This window comes from Anopheles darlingi, chromosome 3, assembly GCF_943734745.1.
Source record: "Anopheles darlingi chromosome 3, idAnoDarlMG_H_01, whole genome shotgun sequence".
NCBI lineage: Eukaryota > Metazoa > Arthropoda > Insecta > Diptera > Culicidae > Anopheles > Anopheles darlingi.
In genome coordinates, this window is record NC_064875.1 from 58,697,042 (window position 1) to 58,714,541 (window position 17,500).

The 17,500-nt window shown below is 49.7% G+C and overlaps 2 protein-coding genes across 5 annotated transcripts in view; both read left to right on the forward strand.

Annotated features, from left to right (window-relative positions):
* Positions 1 to 11,198, forward strand: part of LOC125957894 (uncharacterized) — a 40,924-nt gene extending 29,726 nt beyond the window's left edge. Inside the window, exons 5-10 of the mRNA XM_049690918.1 lie at positions 1,885 to 2,215; positions 2,301 to 3,169; positions 3,248 to 4,982; positions 5,103 to 6,735; positions 6,812 to 7,052; positions 7,121 to 11,198. Coding sequence (XP_049546875.1) covers positions 1,885 to 2,215; positions 2,301 to 3,169; positions 3,248 to 4,982; positions 5,103 to 6,735; positions 6,812 to 7,052; positions 7,121 to 7,313 — 5,002 coding nt within the window. The 3' untranslated portion in view covers positions 7,314 to 11,198. The remainder of the gene's footprint in view (positions 1 to 1,884; positions 2,216 to 2,300; positions 3,170 to 3,247; positions 4,983 to 5,102; positions 6,736 to 6,811; positions 7,053 to 7,120) is intronic.
* Positions 11,199 to 13,667: 2,469 nt separating this feature from the next.
* Positions 13,668 to 17,500, forward strand: part of LOC125957852 (splicing factor 3B subunit 3) — an 8,060-nt gene continuing 4,227 nt past the window's right edge. For 2 of the 4 annotated variants that reach the window (XM_049690855.1, XM_049690856.1), the window contains exons 1-5: positions 13,668 to 13,782; positions 13,940 to 14,231; positions 14,526 to 15,701; positions 16,499 to 16,806; positions 17,023 to 17,500. The exon at positions 17,023 to 17,500 is cut by the window's right edge and continues 1,524 nt beyond it. In XM_049690855.1, the coding sequence (XP_049546812.1) occupies positions 14,006 to 14,231; positions 14,526 to 15,701; positions 16,499 to 16,806; positions 17,023 to 17,500 (2,188 nt within the window). In that variant the 5' untranslated portion in view covers positions 13,668 to 13,782; positions 13,940 to 14,005. Of the gene's footprint in view, positions 13,783 to 13,939; positions 14,232 to 14,525; positions 15,702 to 16,160; positions 16,297 to 16,498; positions 16,807 to 17,022 lie in introns of those variants that run through there. The other 2 variants (XM_049690857.1, XM_049690858.1) reach the window with 2 other exon arrangements.

A 17,500-nucleotide genomic window follows, 5' to 3' on the forward strand; every position in this document is an offset into this window, starting at 1 on the left:
GTGCGTGCGTGTGTGTGTGTGTGTGTGTGTGTCTGTTTATAGAGTTATTCGTGTTCCGCATTCGTTTTTATCGAATTCTATCCTATCCCTATTAGTCACCTTTCACTCGTTCGCTCGCTCGCTCGCTTTCTGTCTTCGTGTGTCGTCTATCGTTTGTCTCGTTTATCTTACTGTCCAGCGGTCACTGAAATGCACCACAACACCCGTCAGTTGGGACAAACGGATTGTGCTTGATTTGCGTGCACAGCTCTCTCAAGGCACCCTTCCACTCGAGAACTCCGGGTTTTTTCTTGCTCTCACATCTTTCACTTTTTACGAGCATATTTGGGAATACGATTTCGGGAAATTCTATTAAAATCACTCTTTGTCCTTTCGCCTTCTTTCTTTTGGCACTTTGGCACAAACAAACGCACTCACTCATTTACGACTTTATCTTAACCATTTGCTGCCATTCGCGAGGGGATACGTTTTGACACATGCTTTAAATTTGTTCGATTACAAATCACACATTTTTGAAAGTGGAGTGGGTTCCTCAGAACATAAAAGAATACAATCCTTTTGAATCACATCCCTTATTGATTTGTAGTATTTTTTACCCATCTCAGAAATAATTTGTTGTATTTCCTTTCATCCATATTAGCGCTATTAACAAAATGGATTTCATTTTATATTCTTCAGCGACAAACTTTTTGCGAATGGTCTACCATGAGTTTAGATTTATTTCCCTTCATTCCATCAACAAAAAACGGGGAAAACTGTTTTTAAGCTCGTGTTAGGATGCCTATTTCTATGATTTTTTGTTAAGCTCTGAGAGAGAGTTTACTAAAGAGCTGCATTTCCTTTTTATTCTGAATATCGTAGATTAATTGTATTCCTTTGTTTGTATTTTGTTTCCACTGGTTGTTATGCTAATTATGATCATTTGGTTTTTTGTCGTTCTAGTCAAGCATAAATTTAGCACTCTTTTGAGGTGTTTCAGTTTCAGTAACATACGCGAGATCTAAAGCAATCGTTCCATGGATCGGATACATAACTGTCTATTGTGTGAAGACGCTGTTAATGGACAGCTTCTTGCGAACTCATTCAAATAATCAGTGTCACCGCGAGTGTCGCTACATTGTGAAGCAATACGTTTGCTACCACTTCACCTCTTATCCTCCATCACCCCTCAATTTAGCCACATGTTTCCAGGCGTAATGTAGGCGCTTCCGCTTGGTTAATTCCGAGCCACGCAACCTCCTGCCACGTAACAGGAGTCTCTCTTTCTCTCGCTCAGGAAAGCATCTTCCTGGAAAAGGGACCATCCTTGGACCATGATTGGCTTTTTTGTGACAAATCAGAAAGGAGAGTGCGTAGGAGTGGGTAGCAGCTAACGAAGCCGCCTAATTACGACGCATACAATGGCAGATGAAATTGGAGACACTTTCACATGGCTTTATGTTGACTAAAAATATGGCTCAAAACGACCCCGTTGTCAGGAGTGACTCCCCGAAGTCAATGCACCGATTCTCCTTCTCTCTCTTTCCTTCTCTCTCTCTCTCTCTCTCTCTCTCTCTCTCTCTCTCTCTCTCTCTCTCTCGCTCTCATGCTCCCACTTTGTCTCTCTATCTCTTATCTATCGTTCTTTCTTGCTCTTACTGTCCTTCTTATCCTTCCAAAGTCACAAACTCTCTCCGCTCTCTCTCTCTCTCTCTCTATCTCTCTGTTTGGTTTGCATTCCTAGTATCTCTTCACGATCGACCAGAGATCACCTGTATGCCTGTCTCTCTTGCATCCTTCTCCTTCGCAAGCATCCACGACTGATCCACGACACGTCTTTATCCATCTCTCTCTCTCTCTCTCTCTCTCTCTCTTTCTCTGTTGTTTCCCTTTCGCACATTCCAGCGCACCCAAGTCGACGAAACCGTGGATGGGCGGCTCGAAGCTGAACTGCCGCGGTGGCAACTCGCCCGGTCCCCTCGAGGCCATCTTCTTCGGTCCCCAGGTGGGCAGCGGGGCGAAGTGTGGCGGTGGATCGGCCGGCCGGCTCGTGCACGCCCGGAACGTCCACAAGGATATCTGTGCCTTGCTGCTCGGGGCGCTCGAGTCGCTCCGGCTGTCACTGCAGGAGTTCTGCACCGTGCTGCCCCACCAGTGGTCCGCCCTTACCGGTTCCACACCCCTCTCCAACCTCGACACCGAGCAAAGACTGAGCAAGCTGTCCGATTCGGCCAAGGTAAGAGGGTCCCCCCGGGTAAGACCGATGACCGGCTGCCTTCAATGACTTCTCTTTGTTGTCTCTCTCTTTCTGTCTCCGTTAGCTACTGGACACGGAGGATGATCTGGCGGCCCGGGCCAACTCGGACATTGCGCAGCTGTGCGCCGAGTGTATCCTGTACTGGCGCCGTGTCCTTTCGGCCGCCACGCAACCGGCCGTTCACGGGCTGCTGGCCAAGAAGCACCACACGCTGCGTGTCCGCCGCTTCGCCGAGGGCTTCTTCGTGATCGACAATCCGCGTCATCTGGCGAGCGGTTGCTATGATTCCAACTACCAGAACTACGTGTCGATCTGTGAGAGTGCCAGACGGTCGCGGTACCTTTCCTCGTTGCCACCACTCCCGGTCCACTGTACACCGCTCGATGGCGATGCTAACTCGTTGCCACTCATCTTCGAGGATCGCTACACGGATGCGCACGAGTACGGGAAGCGACGATCGGGTAGTGAGCCTCATCTGAATGGGACACGGGATGTCGGTGCATCCGGTACAACCATTACGGCCAGCACCGGTAACATGTTAACGACGTTGCTGAAACCAGGTGGCAATGGTAGCCTCATTCCCAATCACTCGGGTAAGCAACAGCAGCAGCAGCAGCATCCTCACCCTCATCATCACCATCATCATCATCCGAACAAGATCGCTCCGATGATGAGCATTGGCGGTGGTAATGGCGGAAAGGAATGTTCGTGCGGCATCGGACCGTGCTACGGTATCGATCCGATACCGAAGCTGTGTGGTAGCTACCTGGGTATCATGACACCACGGTACGCGCTCGGTGGAGACATCCTGCAGGCCAGTCTCACCATTACACCGGCGGCCGCCGCCTCACAGAATGGGCTTGGTCTGAAGACACTGTCACGCCATTCGGTTACCACGCTACTCGGTGGTGCTGATCAGCAAACACCGCAGCCGCCACAGCAACAGCAGCAGCAACAGCCTGTTACTGCGCCATTGCTGCAGCAGCAGCAGCAATCGATGGCGACCGAAAGCGGCTGTCATGGTGGTTGGGATCAAACGTTCAAGGGCGTTTATACGGCCGGTCCGGTGCATGGTACACTGCCGACGCGCCACAGCAAGTCGCTCGATCAGCTCGAGCTACATCCAACGGCTTCATTGCCACGTCAGCACTTTCACGGCAACAATGGCTACCAGCAGGGACACTACGCGGCACAGGCTAGCTCAAATTCTGGCCACCACCAGCAGCAGCAGCAGCAGCAACCACCACCGAGACAGTCCAGCGTCGGTCTGTACCAGCAGCAACTGCCACAACAGCAACAACATCAGCAGTTCTCTGTCGGTGGTGGTGTTACCCTGCTACAGACACTGCCCAAGTCAAAGCCCAAGAATCCGGTGCAGGCGGAGGATTTGCTGCGGAACATTAACGAATTCCGGGAGAAGTACAAGAACCCGGGCGATCCCCGGAAGCTGCTGCACGGTGGTGCGACCGCGATCCACAATCCAACCTACGATCTGCAGCAGGATGTAGCCCTTTCGGGGTTGTTGAATGGATACGGTCAACCGGCTAGTCGTACTACCGGCCACGGTGACTACCGGCATGAGCTGAAGTCGCAGGGAGCACCACGGTCATCGGGTTCCCATCATAACCATACAATTGAGGGACCGATGGATGGTGCAAGTCAAGGATTAGGGGCTGCTTCTGGAGCAGCCGGTAGCTACTACAATTCGTTACCGAAGGGTGCCGGACTTGGTGGCAGTAATGGTATCGCACCACGCAGTTCCTTCCCTCCTGTACGCAGCAAACCTAAATCCTCTCAGCAGCAACAGCAACAACAGCAAAAACAGCAACAATCCAGTTCCTGTTCCCTTCCGACCAAATCCAGCTCGAACACGATCCCACGGAGTAACTCATCGCAGCAGCTACGGAACGCGACGCAACACAATGGTGACCGTCGTGAGACCGGTGGTCACTCCGGTGTCAACTCGGCGACGTTACCGCACCGTTCGGTCGAATTCTCGCGTATCCGCGTGACGGACTTCCGTCAGATGGTCACGATAGCGAACGGATCCGGACCGATACCGGGCGCTACCGGGCACTCGAGCAGCTCGGACAGTCCCACCGAGGTAACGCCCCGGACACGCAACAAGCAGCAGCGCCGTCTGCTGTCCTCTGCCAGCGTTCCCTTTCAGCTCGAGAACCTCGAGCTCGTAGAACCGGTTCGTGGTCCGGTCGGTGGTTCGGTTGTGATCCCCGGTACGGGTGGGGCCGTTGGTGGATTCAGTGAATCGCTCCCGAACCTAGCACCACCACCGGCTGCCTTCGCCAGTAACTCACCGCCCACGGCAGCCAGCTTCCGGTTGAGGCGACGACACTCGAGCAGCGAGTCCACGTCCTCCTTGAGTGAACAGTCAGGTTGGGTGTCGAGCCGACGCAGCTCGGGACCTTCAAGTCCCGATACGCTCCGGAATGCCGATCAGCAGCAACGCATCGTGAACGGGGAACAGCTACGAAAGAAGCTGCTAAAGCTACTGAACGAGCAACCACGGTTCATGGCCACCGGGAGTGGTGGAGGTGGTAGTGGTGGACAACGCAAGAACAGTACGGCTTCATCGACGGCCGAGTTTTTCGCTCGCAGTAACCAAAGCTCGATGAAATCGAAACCAAGTGCGGCTGCTAGTTCCGGCGCCGCACCCTCCGATATGTTCCGCGGCTCGGTACAAACAGAGAACTGGCGCAATCTGGAGAAGGATTGGAATGATACGCGAGCGCGAGCGGCAGCAGCGGCGGCGACGGCGGCTGCCGCTGCTGCTGCTGCTGCAACCACCAGCGGCCCCTATGGGATGGTTAGTGGGAAGCGTGCTCCCGAGAAGCACCAGACAAAGCAGGACATTCTTGACGTTACCGGTGGCATCAACACGGCCGACATACGGCCACCGAGGCGCACGAATAAGAAGGAAAAGTCCAAATCGGACTTCGACCTGGCACACATCTCGGACTACGTGTTTGACGATCTGCGGCTATTGCCACCTCAGCAGTTTCGCGATGTGCCACCACCACCGGACGAGTTCCGGGATCCACCGTCCTTCATCGAGGATCTGGGACCTTTGAGGGGTGGCAAGATGAAGGCAGCACTCACCCTAGCACCGCTTAGCATTCCTCCACCGGATCAGCACCGTTCCGTGCAGGCTCAGCAGATGAAAGGAAAGGAGGAGCAACCATCGCAGCAACCATCGCAGCAGCAACAGCAGCAACAGCAGCAGCAGCAGTTACGTCAGCAGGTCCAGTACTATGCCACACTGCCGAAGAGCAATCCCACACCAACCGTGGTCCAACAGACGCCGCTATCGGTTGTGTTTCAACCGCAGATCATAACAGCTCCTCAGTTGCTGCCACATCAGCAGCAGCCGCAGCCTCAGCAGCAACAACAGCATCACTATGCCACTCCGCATCATTACAGCAAACCACAGCACAATGGCCACGGTCTGCCGATGGTTAACAGTACCGGGAAGAAGTGTGAGGTACAGGCCATCGATAATCCGCTCTACCACATCTACGAGGTCGTAAAGACCCCGCGGCCCATTATGAAGTCCCAGAGCTCCAACGAGCTGGCCGCCATCGCCAAGTGCGCCGAGACGCTCAACAACGCGAACGTTACAGCGAACTACAATGCTCCAACTGCCAGCAGCAACGGTAACATCGTGCAGCAGCAGCAACAGCAGCAACAGCAACACTACGGGCCAATTGGTCCATCCGTGGCTGCACCGTCGACGATACCTGCGCAAAGTGTCACCGTACAAGCGACGGCCATCGAACGGAAATCCTCGGTACGGGAGCAGATGCAGGCTGCTGAGTCAGTACCGATCGCTGCACCAGTTCGTCGTTCCAGTAAACCGACCACCGACGGTGCAGTGGATCATCCGGCCGAAGATGCGGTGGATGAAGAGGAAGACGAGGAAACAGAAGACCCAACCCGGAAGCGTGTCGATCCACCGATGCAGCTGCTAGAGTTCGAAAAGTGTCGCGAGGAGTTCCGCAAACAGATCAACTACTCCGGTTCGATCTATTCCGACTTCCAGAAGCTGGCCTCCGATATGCCGTACTTTCATATTGCGGACGAGTTCCGGGCGTTCTCGCCGGCCGGCCTCCATCTGGTGATCTGTGTGCATGGGTTGGATGGAAACTCGGCCGATCTGCGGCTAGTGAGGACGTACCTCGAGCTTGGACTGCCCGGGGCGCACCTGGAGTTTCTGATGTCCGAGCGGAACCAGGGCGATACGTTCTCGGACTTTGAGACGATGACGGATCGGCTGGTGGCCGAAGTGCTGTACCACATCGAAACATATCAGCTCAATCCGAGCCGCATCTCCTTCGTGGCCCACTCGCTCGGTACGATCATCGTACGATCGGCCCTCGCCAGACCGCAGATGCGTCCACTCCTGTCCCGGCTGCACACCTTTCTGTCACTGTCCGGGCCCCATCTCGGAACGCTCTACAACTCCAGTGGACTGGTGAACATGGGTAAGCAGAGGGCGGGGCCGCCTTGAAGGGCCAGCTAATGACCGTTGTATGTTGTGTTTTTTTGCTTCTTTTGCAGGAATGTGGTTTATGCAGAAGTGGAAGAAGTCGGGCTCGCTGCTGCAGCTGTGCCTACGGGATGCGGCCGATCCGCGGTTGAGTTTCCTGTACCGGTTAAGCCAACGGAGCACGCTGCACCACTTCAAGAACGTGTTGCTGTGCGGTTCGTCGCAGGATCGCTACGTACCACCGCACTCGGCCCGCCTCGAGCTCTGCAAGTCGGCCGTACGGGATCAATCCAATCTTGGGATCGTATACCGGTAAGTGCTTTGGTTGTGCAGCCATCCATGACCTTCTGCTGACACACATTTGCCTTCATTTTCGACAGAGAAATGGTGCACAACATTATAGCACCGATGCTGGCCCGCCAGGATCTGACACTGGCCCGGTTCGATGTACACCATGCACTGCCGCATACGGCCAATGCGCTGATCGGTCGAGCGGCTCACATTGCCGTGCTGGATTCGGAGCTGTTCATCGAAAAGTTTCTGCTGGTGGCCGGTTTAAAGTATTTTAGCTAGCCGCCGAAACCGACCGACCATCATCGCCAGTGCGCCAGGAGTGGTTAACCGGGCAAGTGTGGACAGTAAGCATTGAAATCAAATAACGAAATCAAACTAGAGTAGACAGGTGTAGAAACCCGGGACTAGCGCGCTCGGTCAAGGCGCGTGGCGTTCCAACACTTGATCTGTAGTAGCAGACGATAGGCTGTGTAGTGATAACGAGCGGAGTACTTTCCAGGTCACTTTCTTTTTTTCTAATTGTTAATGTAACGTACTGCTCGAGTGAGTCTTACTCGCCGAGCACTAGAGGTAGGAGCATGTTAGGATAAGTGGATAAGCGCTAAACGAAATCAATCAAAGCGGACGTCGTTGTGGTGTAGTGTGTTTTAAGTTCAGGGAGAAAGTTCGATCTTGGACACCAAGGGGATCCACGTTGGTGAGAGAGAGAGAGAGAGAGAGAGAGAGAGAGAGAGAGAGAGAGAGAGAGAGAGAGAGAGAGAGAGAGAGAGAGAGAGAGAGAGAGAGAGAGAGAGAGAAAGATAAAGAGAAAGAAAGATCGGTCACGATCATCTTCACTGCCAACGATCGTTCATTTTGGGCATTTTGTGGTGGATCGTTTTGTTCCCGATCGGAACGCACTTTTGCTTATTACTTGTTTGATTACCAATTTAGTGGTGTTTTGTATCGGCCTTTTCTACTTCTCTCATGCTTTCTATGCCAATTTTTAACTGTTTTTTCTTAATTTTCCGTTGTTTTTTACACTCTACACGTGTTTCACTCTAAATGGACCAGATAGGCAGCGATGCACAACGCGAAAGGCACATAGAAGTAGCAGAAATACAGAAGCCATTAAATATAAAATAAAATTAGCAAATCGCGAAAGGAAGCGAGAGGAAAAGGAAGAGCATAATAACGCATAGAGCGTCAAATCAAATAAAATCCATAAATCAAAACAAAAAAAAAACAATGAAGTTACACAAGGACAAAGCGACGCATCAAATCTATACGCAAGCACATAGGCCCCAGACGGAAAGGCGTCGGTACACGGTTGAATCAAAATTGAGACTGAGACTATTGCGTTGCAGGTACTACTACTACTACTATTACTTCTACTGCTACTACTACTACCACTGGAGATGTTGAAATTGATTTGATAATCCCTTTTTTTGTCACCAGGTTCGCCGGGTACGTTTTTACGTTTAGATAGTACACGTACATCGTAGTAGCCTAGAATTGGAATTTTCAAAATCAAATGTGCTCTTTCGATATACTCTTCTTAGAACAGACCTAATGAATGGAATACAAAATAAATATAAACACACACACACACACACACGCACAGCGACCGATAACACGATGGAAATACGTTCACGGAACGGAATGGAACAAGCATGTGTACGATTAGTGTGTTAGACAGAGAGAGGAAGCTGTGTGACGAATGTTTGCGGTACTTTAAGTTAGTTGAAGTTCTCTCTAATGGAATAGATATATACATATATTTATATAAATATCACCGAGTACAGGGATACATCGATTGGGCAGTGAGTGGCGCCAAAACCGGAAACCAAAAACAAGTAAAAGTGACAAGGTTAATACAACGTTCGTTCGTTTGTTCGGTTATAAGCTTTTAGCGTTTTTTTTATCAATTACCGATCGTTGCACCGGGGATCCCATTTAACGGCAGCTGGTGACAGCAGTTCCCCTGCGGATAGGGCTTATTCGTTTCTCCCAGCACAGCAGAGCAGAGCAGAGCACGTTAAATAGTACTTAATCGGATGAAATAGTCAATTACAAACCAACTCAACTTAACAAATGAATGAACTATGAACTAACGCTAATGGAAATCGTTGTCCACGGGGGGGAAGGTGGAATGTTTTTGTTTTAAACTGAAACACTACAAATAAGATGATCCATAAGAAGGACGAAACTTTATGTTGTCTACTTGGATGAAGGGCTGTTAGTGAAAGATACGACCTACGATCGGATGACCGCCGCGAGCACGCAGCAAGTCCGGTCTCCTCGTGTGCATGTGCATCGCATCGTGAAACCAACACCAATTTCTTAAACACAAAAAACGAACAAATATTTCTACAGCCAACAGGTGGGAACAGGGAAGGAGTAATGTTGAAATGTTCCCTCATTTTGTTTGTTCCCTAAATAAAACGCCCAGTAACAACCATAGAGCCACGCTTGTCAGCTGTGAACTACGAATTGCAAACCTTGTAAGGAGCAGAAGATAGGGAATTGGAATGCGCAACGCAACGGGAAATGGGAATGAGGATCGTCGGCACAGAACACAGAACAGAAATGATAGAACCATAGAGTAGTTAAACGGAGAGCGAACGACGGGATCGGTCAAGGAGACGGAAGGAGACAGGCAACGTGAGCGGCCACTACCTTATGTACACTACCAAAGACGGGAAGGTGGTCTGACCTTGTTTGAATTGAGTCAGCCCACCAGCCAGCCAGCCAGCCAGCCAGCCAACCATGAACACAGGGTTTCGAATACACGGAAATTGTTGAATGCAAGCATGTTGAATTGAGCACTAAGCTATGTTTATCGAACGTTATAGCGATGCGTAAAGAAGCGAGCGAAGCGGCGGTAGGTGCAGAAGTATGGAATTGTTAAGCAACACTTGCCCAAGAGTCTCTATTTTTCCACACTATCTATCTTACTTATCTTTCCAACATACTATCCCTTGTGCGCTCTCTCTCTCTTTCCTTTTCGCTTTATCGTGCCCCCTTTCTCCATGGAGACAGGACGCGATAAAATGAGATAGAACACGCATTATAACAGTTGAAGCATTTTCTGAACTCAAGAAATCTCGTGTTACGATAGAGCATCTCTCCCCTTACACTTCCTTAGCCACTTTCTCCGGAGTGCGTCGCTGAAAAAGGGACCTGCGATCTCCAGGAAGTGGCAAACGGTTATGCAGAGCTAGGAACGGAACGTATAGAATTGAATGCAATAATTGATGATGATTGATGATTTGAAGTGAATGATATTCCGGTGATATGATATGCATTGAATTGGAGAGCTGAGACAAAGTATGACAGAACAGGACGGAAGACATTCACGATGCGTCCTTCGGTGATCGGTGTACGAAGGTCGGTGATGTAAGGATGATCGTGATTAGCAGAGGGAAGTGCTCCGCATTTTAAGCATTACATAGAGAGGACATAGATATATGAAACCACAGCCCAATAATAGAGTCACCCCCTTCACCCACTCCAGTAATCAAATCAAACGTAAAGGAACATTATTGCCACGCAGCAATGCCCCTTACCGGAATGTTTAACCTATAGCCACATGAAATACAAAACCGAAAGTCACTAACCGATAAATCAAATAGCTGATAGAGATCGCGAAAGCGTGTGAAACGGGCGCAAAGAATGATCGCAGACGATCGCAAAGTAACGCCAACGAATGCAGCGCGTGTTAGGAATTCTCTTTGGTGTGCGCAATCCTTTTCTAAAATACTTAACTCAAAATGCCCATCGAGCAAATCGAACGCATTTCGAACGAATGGCGGATTACATTGAATTGGGAGGGGACAGGGAAAACGAACGAACACCAAACCCGGGGTACACCCGGGGATGTCACGGTTTTTGTCGGTTCATTTTTACTTTTAACGAAACGCACATCATTTGACCGAACGCGGGGTGGCAGAAGGCATATGAAGAATTGAAACAGGTTAGCATAGTGCGGCTCGATGGCGACTAGATATGAGGCCAAACATTGCAAGCATTTCTCGCGCGTCGTCATGGTTTTTCTTTTCGTTTAAAAACGACGGTGTGCGGTAAAATGGTAACAAAAATTGTATTGCAAAAGATTTCATGTGTCATTACGGTAGTGCGCTGTGGTCACGGGGTGGACGAGCGAACAAAAATAAAAAGACATACTTCCGGAGTGGACTGTTGCGCGTTTATGCTTTACTCAACGATTTCGTTACTTATTGTAGCCTCCGCTGTGATAAGGGAGTAGGGGTGCCCAGAATATAGAAAGAAATTAAGAAAACCCTACGAATGTCGGTCCTCTTATCACCGTATGCAAAGCGATCGCGGATGACGTGTCGGGAATCCCCGTGATCTTAGCGTTGGGGCCACAACAATCATTCCAGCCAGTGCAGTTGGTCGAGAAGGTTATGACCGCTCGTCGCTACTACAACGGTAGGCAATCAATCAAAATGTCCTCTTTTCAGTCAGCTGTTGGATCTCCTGAAAGCAAATGGTATCGAAGCGCTAGAACCGGAGCAGCCCGAACAGTGTAACCAGGGATACAGACTCATTTCGCAAATGTGCTGTGAGTCTTTCATTATTCCGCTTCCAACTACTCCGGTAACAAAACTATCGATACCGGTCATCGGTACAATACCATCATCACGACCACAAGTAATGGGTGTTTTTCAAATTCACCTAAAAAATCGAAAAAGATGGGTGGAATTGATAAGCTAATATTAGGAATCTTCTATGCGTTATATCAAAACGGTAAAGCTGAAGAGAAATAAATCATGTATGACATGACATGTAATCATGATTATGACAAAGCAAGAGTCGTCGGAATAAAAGTGGCTTGGCATGATAGATTTCCTTTAAAAGGCCTCCGCTGAACTGATAAGGGAATAGAACCGCCTAGACAATAGTGATTTAAAGAAATCACGAACCCCCCAAAAAAATCGGTCCTCTTACCACCGTATGCAAAGCGATTGCGGATGACGCATTCATAATCCCCATAATGGTAGCGTAAAGGTCACAACAATCATTTCAGTCAGAGCAGTTGATCAAGAAGGTTACAGCTGATCGTTGCTACCGTTGTTCTGGTTGAGATGAGGTTCTTAGTGATCGCGCTTGTCGCGTTGTCTTCGATCGAAGAGGCGTTAAGTGCTAATTGTTTAATCGAAAGCTTTGAATACGCTCCGTACTCCGTGGAAGAGTTTTGTGTGTTGAAAGGTCTGAAGACGGAGGGGGCTGTGGCGGGTGATCCATCGATTACACGTGTGGTCATCATCAACTCATCGTTGAAAAGATTATCAGCAGCATTCTACGAACGATTCCCACGGTTGGAACACTTGGTAGTGCGAAACTGCGATCTGGAGTTCCTGCACATCACCGGCAACGTCCGTATCATCGATGCCTCGAGAAATAAGATCAAATCTGTCAGTGTTCAAAGCGGTCGATCTATGCAGGAGCTGAACTTGCGCAGCAATCCAATCAATGATTTCGGTTCCATAGGCGGCCTGCTGGGCTTAACTAAGCTGAATATTGGTGACACATTCATTAAGGCTGATGAATTTTCCTTCGACTTAACCGCCCTGTGTCATCTTGTCAACCTTACTGAACTGTACCTCGACGATTTGGATCTTTTTTACCTGGACAATACAAGGAAATGCAATCTGTCGAGCCTGCGAATGCTCGATTTGTCACGGAACTCCTTCATTCCCCATAGTTTTCAACTGGATTTGTTTCGCACTATGCCCCGGCTCGAAGTGCTTATACTGCGCAACTGTCTAGTATCTAATCCGAACGCACATCTTGAGGAGTTGCGAACAGATTTTCCCTCCCTGAAGCAGATCTACCTCGAAGGTAATAGGTTCACATGTCCCTTATTGAGGGAGATGCTGGATCTCTTGAAAGCAAATGGTATAGAGGCGGTAGAACCAGACCAGTCCGAGTTTTGTGATGTGCAATTCATTCATATCGCAAAGATGTGCTGTGCGCCCTCGAGTGCTTCATCGGCACCACTTCCGGGTACGAATGCAGGCATAACTACAGCTCAACTGCTGGAAGAGTTAGATTTATTCGCTAGGCTCGAGCTTGCCTTACGAAACCTGAAGCGCACAATGAAAGCGCAACTAATAAAAATGAGAGAGAAGGATAATCTTTTATCTTCGTTAAGAACATTGCTAAAATCCAAATACCGCTCCATCTTTTAGGTCTTTATCTATTATCTGTAACTATGCGTAAATCTTGTAAATCTTGAAAACGAAGTGAACTTATCTCTCGCAACTAAAAAATAAACGCATCATCTGAAATTGTGTATCAAAAGGACAAGCAAACATAATTTTTCGCAAGAGCAAGGAACTGCAAGGAAGCACATAGCAAGGAAGCAGATGTCAGCCCCGGAAATCAATGAGCTGAAGCGCATCCGAAACAATACGATCACGTGGTGGATTTTGTCACCACGCAACTGCTGGTTCGAAAATTTGAACTTTGGACTCGCGAAACCGTACAGTATAAACTGCTAGAAGTCAGTTTCAGCGTTTGACAGTTGCGTGCAATTCTTACAGTGCTGGCCAATAAAATATGAGTCTGTCTTTCCTGTTCCTTTCCCGTACTTCGGTTCCCCTCCCTCTTTTCTCTTCTAACGCTCATCGGGAACGGTCGTGTATTCTGCGTATAGAAAAATTGTTGAAGTAGAAAAGGAGTTAAAAATGATGTAAAAACGCGTGCCTACCTCGTTGTCAAGTGCGGAAACGGTGCTGCGCAGGTAATTAGTACAGGATTAACATCGACGGCAGGAACCGAATTCCACTTTTTCAGGTTTATGACGACCACATCACGGCGTGCCTTCCCTAACCTCAAAAAGATGGGCCAGCCTAATCTTATCTTAAAATCCATTTTTCCTTTCGTATTTCCGCTGCCAGACGTTCTCTGCATCTACTAAGAGTTAGCACGGCTACGGTAATCCGCATTCCGGACCCGGCAGGAAGATGTATCTGTACAATTTCATCCTGCAACGTGCCACTGGCATCACGCACGCGGTCCACGGTAGCTTCGCCGGCACCAAGCTGCAGGAGATCCTGCTGGCCAAGGGCAAGGGACTTGAGCTGGTCCGGCCGGATCCGAACACGGGCAAGGTACACACGCTCCTGCAGACGGAAGTGTTTGGCGTGGTACGCTCGCTGATGTCCTTCCGGTTGACGGGCGGTTCCAAAGGTGAGTGTTTGCAGGGAAGTAGGAAGGGGAGGGGCTTGGTATCTCCTTTGGCGTGTTCTTGCATCGTGAATGTTGGATCGAAAGAAGTAACGTTCACGAAAACTACAACCTTAGCGCCTATAGAAAGTTTGTCCTCCAAGACACGGACGCAAGTCGCTTTTGAGGAATGTGGTTCGATCGTACCTTGAATTGAAATTTGCACCTACATCCCGTCACCGGGTCGGGACGCTCTCTTTCCGGGCATCTTTATACTTGACATAATCACTGATCTTTTACTTTCACATTCGCACACAGATTATGCCGTGATCGGATCGGACTCGGGACGTATCGTCATCCTCGAGTACAACCCTGTAAAGAATCAGCTGGAAAAGGTACACCAGGAAACGTTCGGAAAGTCAGGCTGTCGGCGAATCGTACCGGGTCAATACCTATCAATCGATCCCAAAGGCCGTGCAGTTATGATCGGTGCGATCGAGAAGCAAAAACTCGTCTACATCCTCAACCGTGATTCGGAGGCTCGGCTGACGATCTCTTCGCCACTGGAGGCGCACAAATCCAACACGCTTACCTACCACATGGTCGGTGTGGATGTGGGCTTCGAGAATCCCATGTTCGCCTGTCTGGAGATCGATTACGAAGAAGCGGACGGTGATCCAACCGGGGAGGCGGCCGCCAAGACCCAACAAACGCTCACGTTCTATGAGCTCGATCTTGGACTGAACCACGTGGTGCGCAAATACTCGGAACCGCTCGAGGAACACGCCAACTTCCTCATCTCGGTCCCGGGTGGTAATGATGGTCCATCGGGGGTACTGATTTGTTCGGAAAACTATCTGACCTACAAGAACCTGGGAGATCAGCACGATATCCGGTGTCCGATACCGCGCCGACGGAACGATCTTGACGATCCGGAACGGGGCATGATCTTCATCTGTTCCGCTACGCACCGTACCAAATCGATGTACTTCTTCCTCGTTCAAACGGAACAGGGTGACATCTTCAAGGTGACGCTCGAGACGGACGATGATGTGGTGTCGGAGATCAAGCTGAAGTACTTCGACACGGTACCCCCAGCGACGGCCATGTGCGTGCTCAAGACGGGCTTCCTGTTTGTGGCGTGCGAGTTCGGTAATCACTATCTCTACCAAATTGCTCATCTCGGGGACGATGATGATGAACCGGAGTTCAGTTCGGCCATGCCGCTGGAGGAGGGTGATACGTTCTTCTTTGCGCCACGTCAACTCAAGAACCTGGTGATGGTGGATGATATACCGTCGTATGCGCCGATCCTAGGCTGCCAGGTGGCCGATCTTGCCAACGAAGACACACCGCAGCTGTATTTAGCGTGTGGCCGTGGTCCGCGGTCATCGATTCGGGTGTTACGGCACGGGCTGGAGGTGTCGGAGATGGCCGTCTCGGAGCTGCCCGGTAACCCGAATGCTGTTTGGACGGTGAAGAAGCGAATTGATGGTAAGTTTAGGGGGCGATTTTGTCCTTACTTTTTACAACCAATCTTGGTGTGTTAGTTTGCGTGTGTATATTAGTTATCACAATTTGATAGAAGTTTTGCAGATAATAATACTAAAAGCTGGTGTTCGTCGATAAGTAATTGCTGCAACACACACATCATAGTATCGTCCGGGTTTTTGGTGTGGAGCTCTTTGTTTTGTGGCTGCGTCTTTTCCGTGAGGCGATCAATGCGCGCACTCTCTCCTTAATGTGTTGACATGATTTCATAGTAGGCAATAATTGTAAAATATGCCGCCTTAGTAGCAGCAGCATTGTCAGAGGATATCATAGCTAGCTATGCTGTGCGTTATTGCTTCGATACACAAGTTCTTTTCCATATCCTTGCGCTACTAACGTATGTGTGTGTTGCACCGCAGAAACGAAAGAAATGAAAGTAGAAATGCGAATCACAAACACCAGTTTTCCTTTCGTTCACAGGCAACAATAATAGGGTGCGTGTGCGTGCGAGCGCCGGGTGAGCATCGCCATGATTGTCCACTTTTTGTGGCGCCGCGCACACCCACTCGATACTAAAAATGATCCGTTTGGCCAATAGGTAGGTAACGAAAGCGATGGGTTCGAAACAGATGTGATGATAAGAAGGATCATCTACTACTACTACTATCCGGTGTTGTGTGCACGATCGTGCACTTGTGAAGAATGAGAGTAGCCAAGAAAGAAGATCACATTTACTAATGCACCACCGAATGGTGCTTTTCTGTGTCCTTTTTTCTTCTTCTTTTTCGCCACTTCCGTAGACGAGTTCGATGCGTACATTATCGTGTCTTTCGTAAACGCCACGCTCGTCCTCAGTATCGGTGACACGGTGGAGGAAGTGACGGACAGTGGCTTCCTTGGTACCACGCCGACACTCTGCTGCAGTGCCCTCGGGGACGATGCTCTGGTGCAGGTGTATCCGGACGGTATTCGACACATACGCGCCGATAAGCGCGTGAACGAGTGGAAAGCTCCGGGCAAAAAGACGATCATGAAGTGTGCCGTCAATCAGAGGCAGGTCGTGATCGCCCTTTCCGGTGGAGAGCTGGTGTACTTCGAGATGGATCCGGTAAGTAACGAAAAGGGGGAAGATTATTATTTTTGCGCTCAATATCTTAAAAATGATGATATACATGAATCTGCACGCTTTGTGGAGAATTTAAATTTCATGTGTCCCTGCAGTACTGACTCTTCTTGCCGTTAAAGATCGCACCAAAAGCGAAGCGTTGAAGCTCTGGATACTAATTAGATTTATCATTATTCCTCTTACTCTCGCCTATCACAGACTGGACAGCTGAATGAGTACACCGAGCGAAAGAAGATGCCAAGCGAAGTGATGTGTATGGCACTCGGATCCGTACCGAGCGGTGAACAGCGCTCCTGGTTCTTGGCCGTCGGTCTAGCCGATAACACGGTGCGCATTATCTCGCTTGATCCCTCCGATTGCTTATCTCCACGGTCGATGCAAGCCCTACCGTCAGCAGCCGAATCGCTGTGTATTGTCGAGATGGGAACGGTGGAGACAGCCGCAAACGATGACGATGATGATGATGACGCTCCGCTTAAGACGTCCGGCTGTATCTATCTGAACATTGGACTTACGAACGGAGTGCTCCTTCGTACGGTGTTGGATCCCGTTTCGGGTGATCTGGCCGATACGCGAACGCGTTACCTTGGTTCGCGGCCCGTCAAACTGTTCCGCATACAGATGCAGGGTTCGGAGGCGGTACTGGCCATGTCGAGTCGCTCCTGGCTTAGCTACT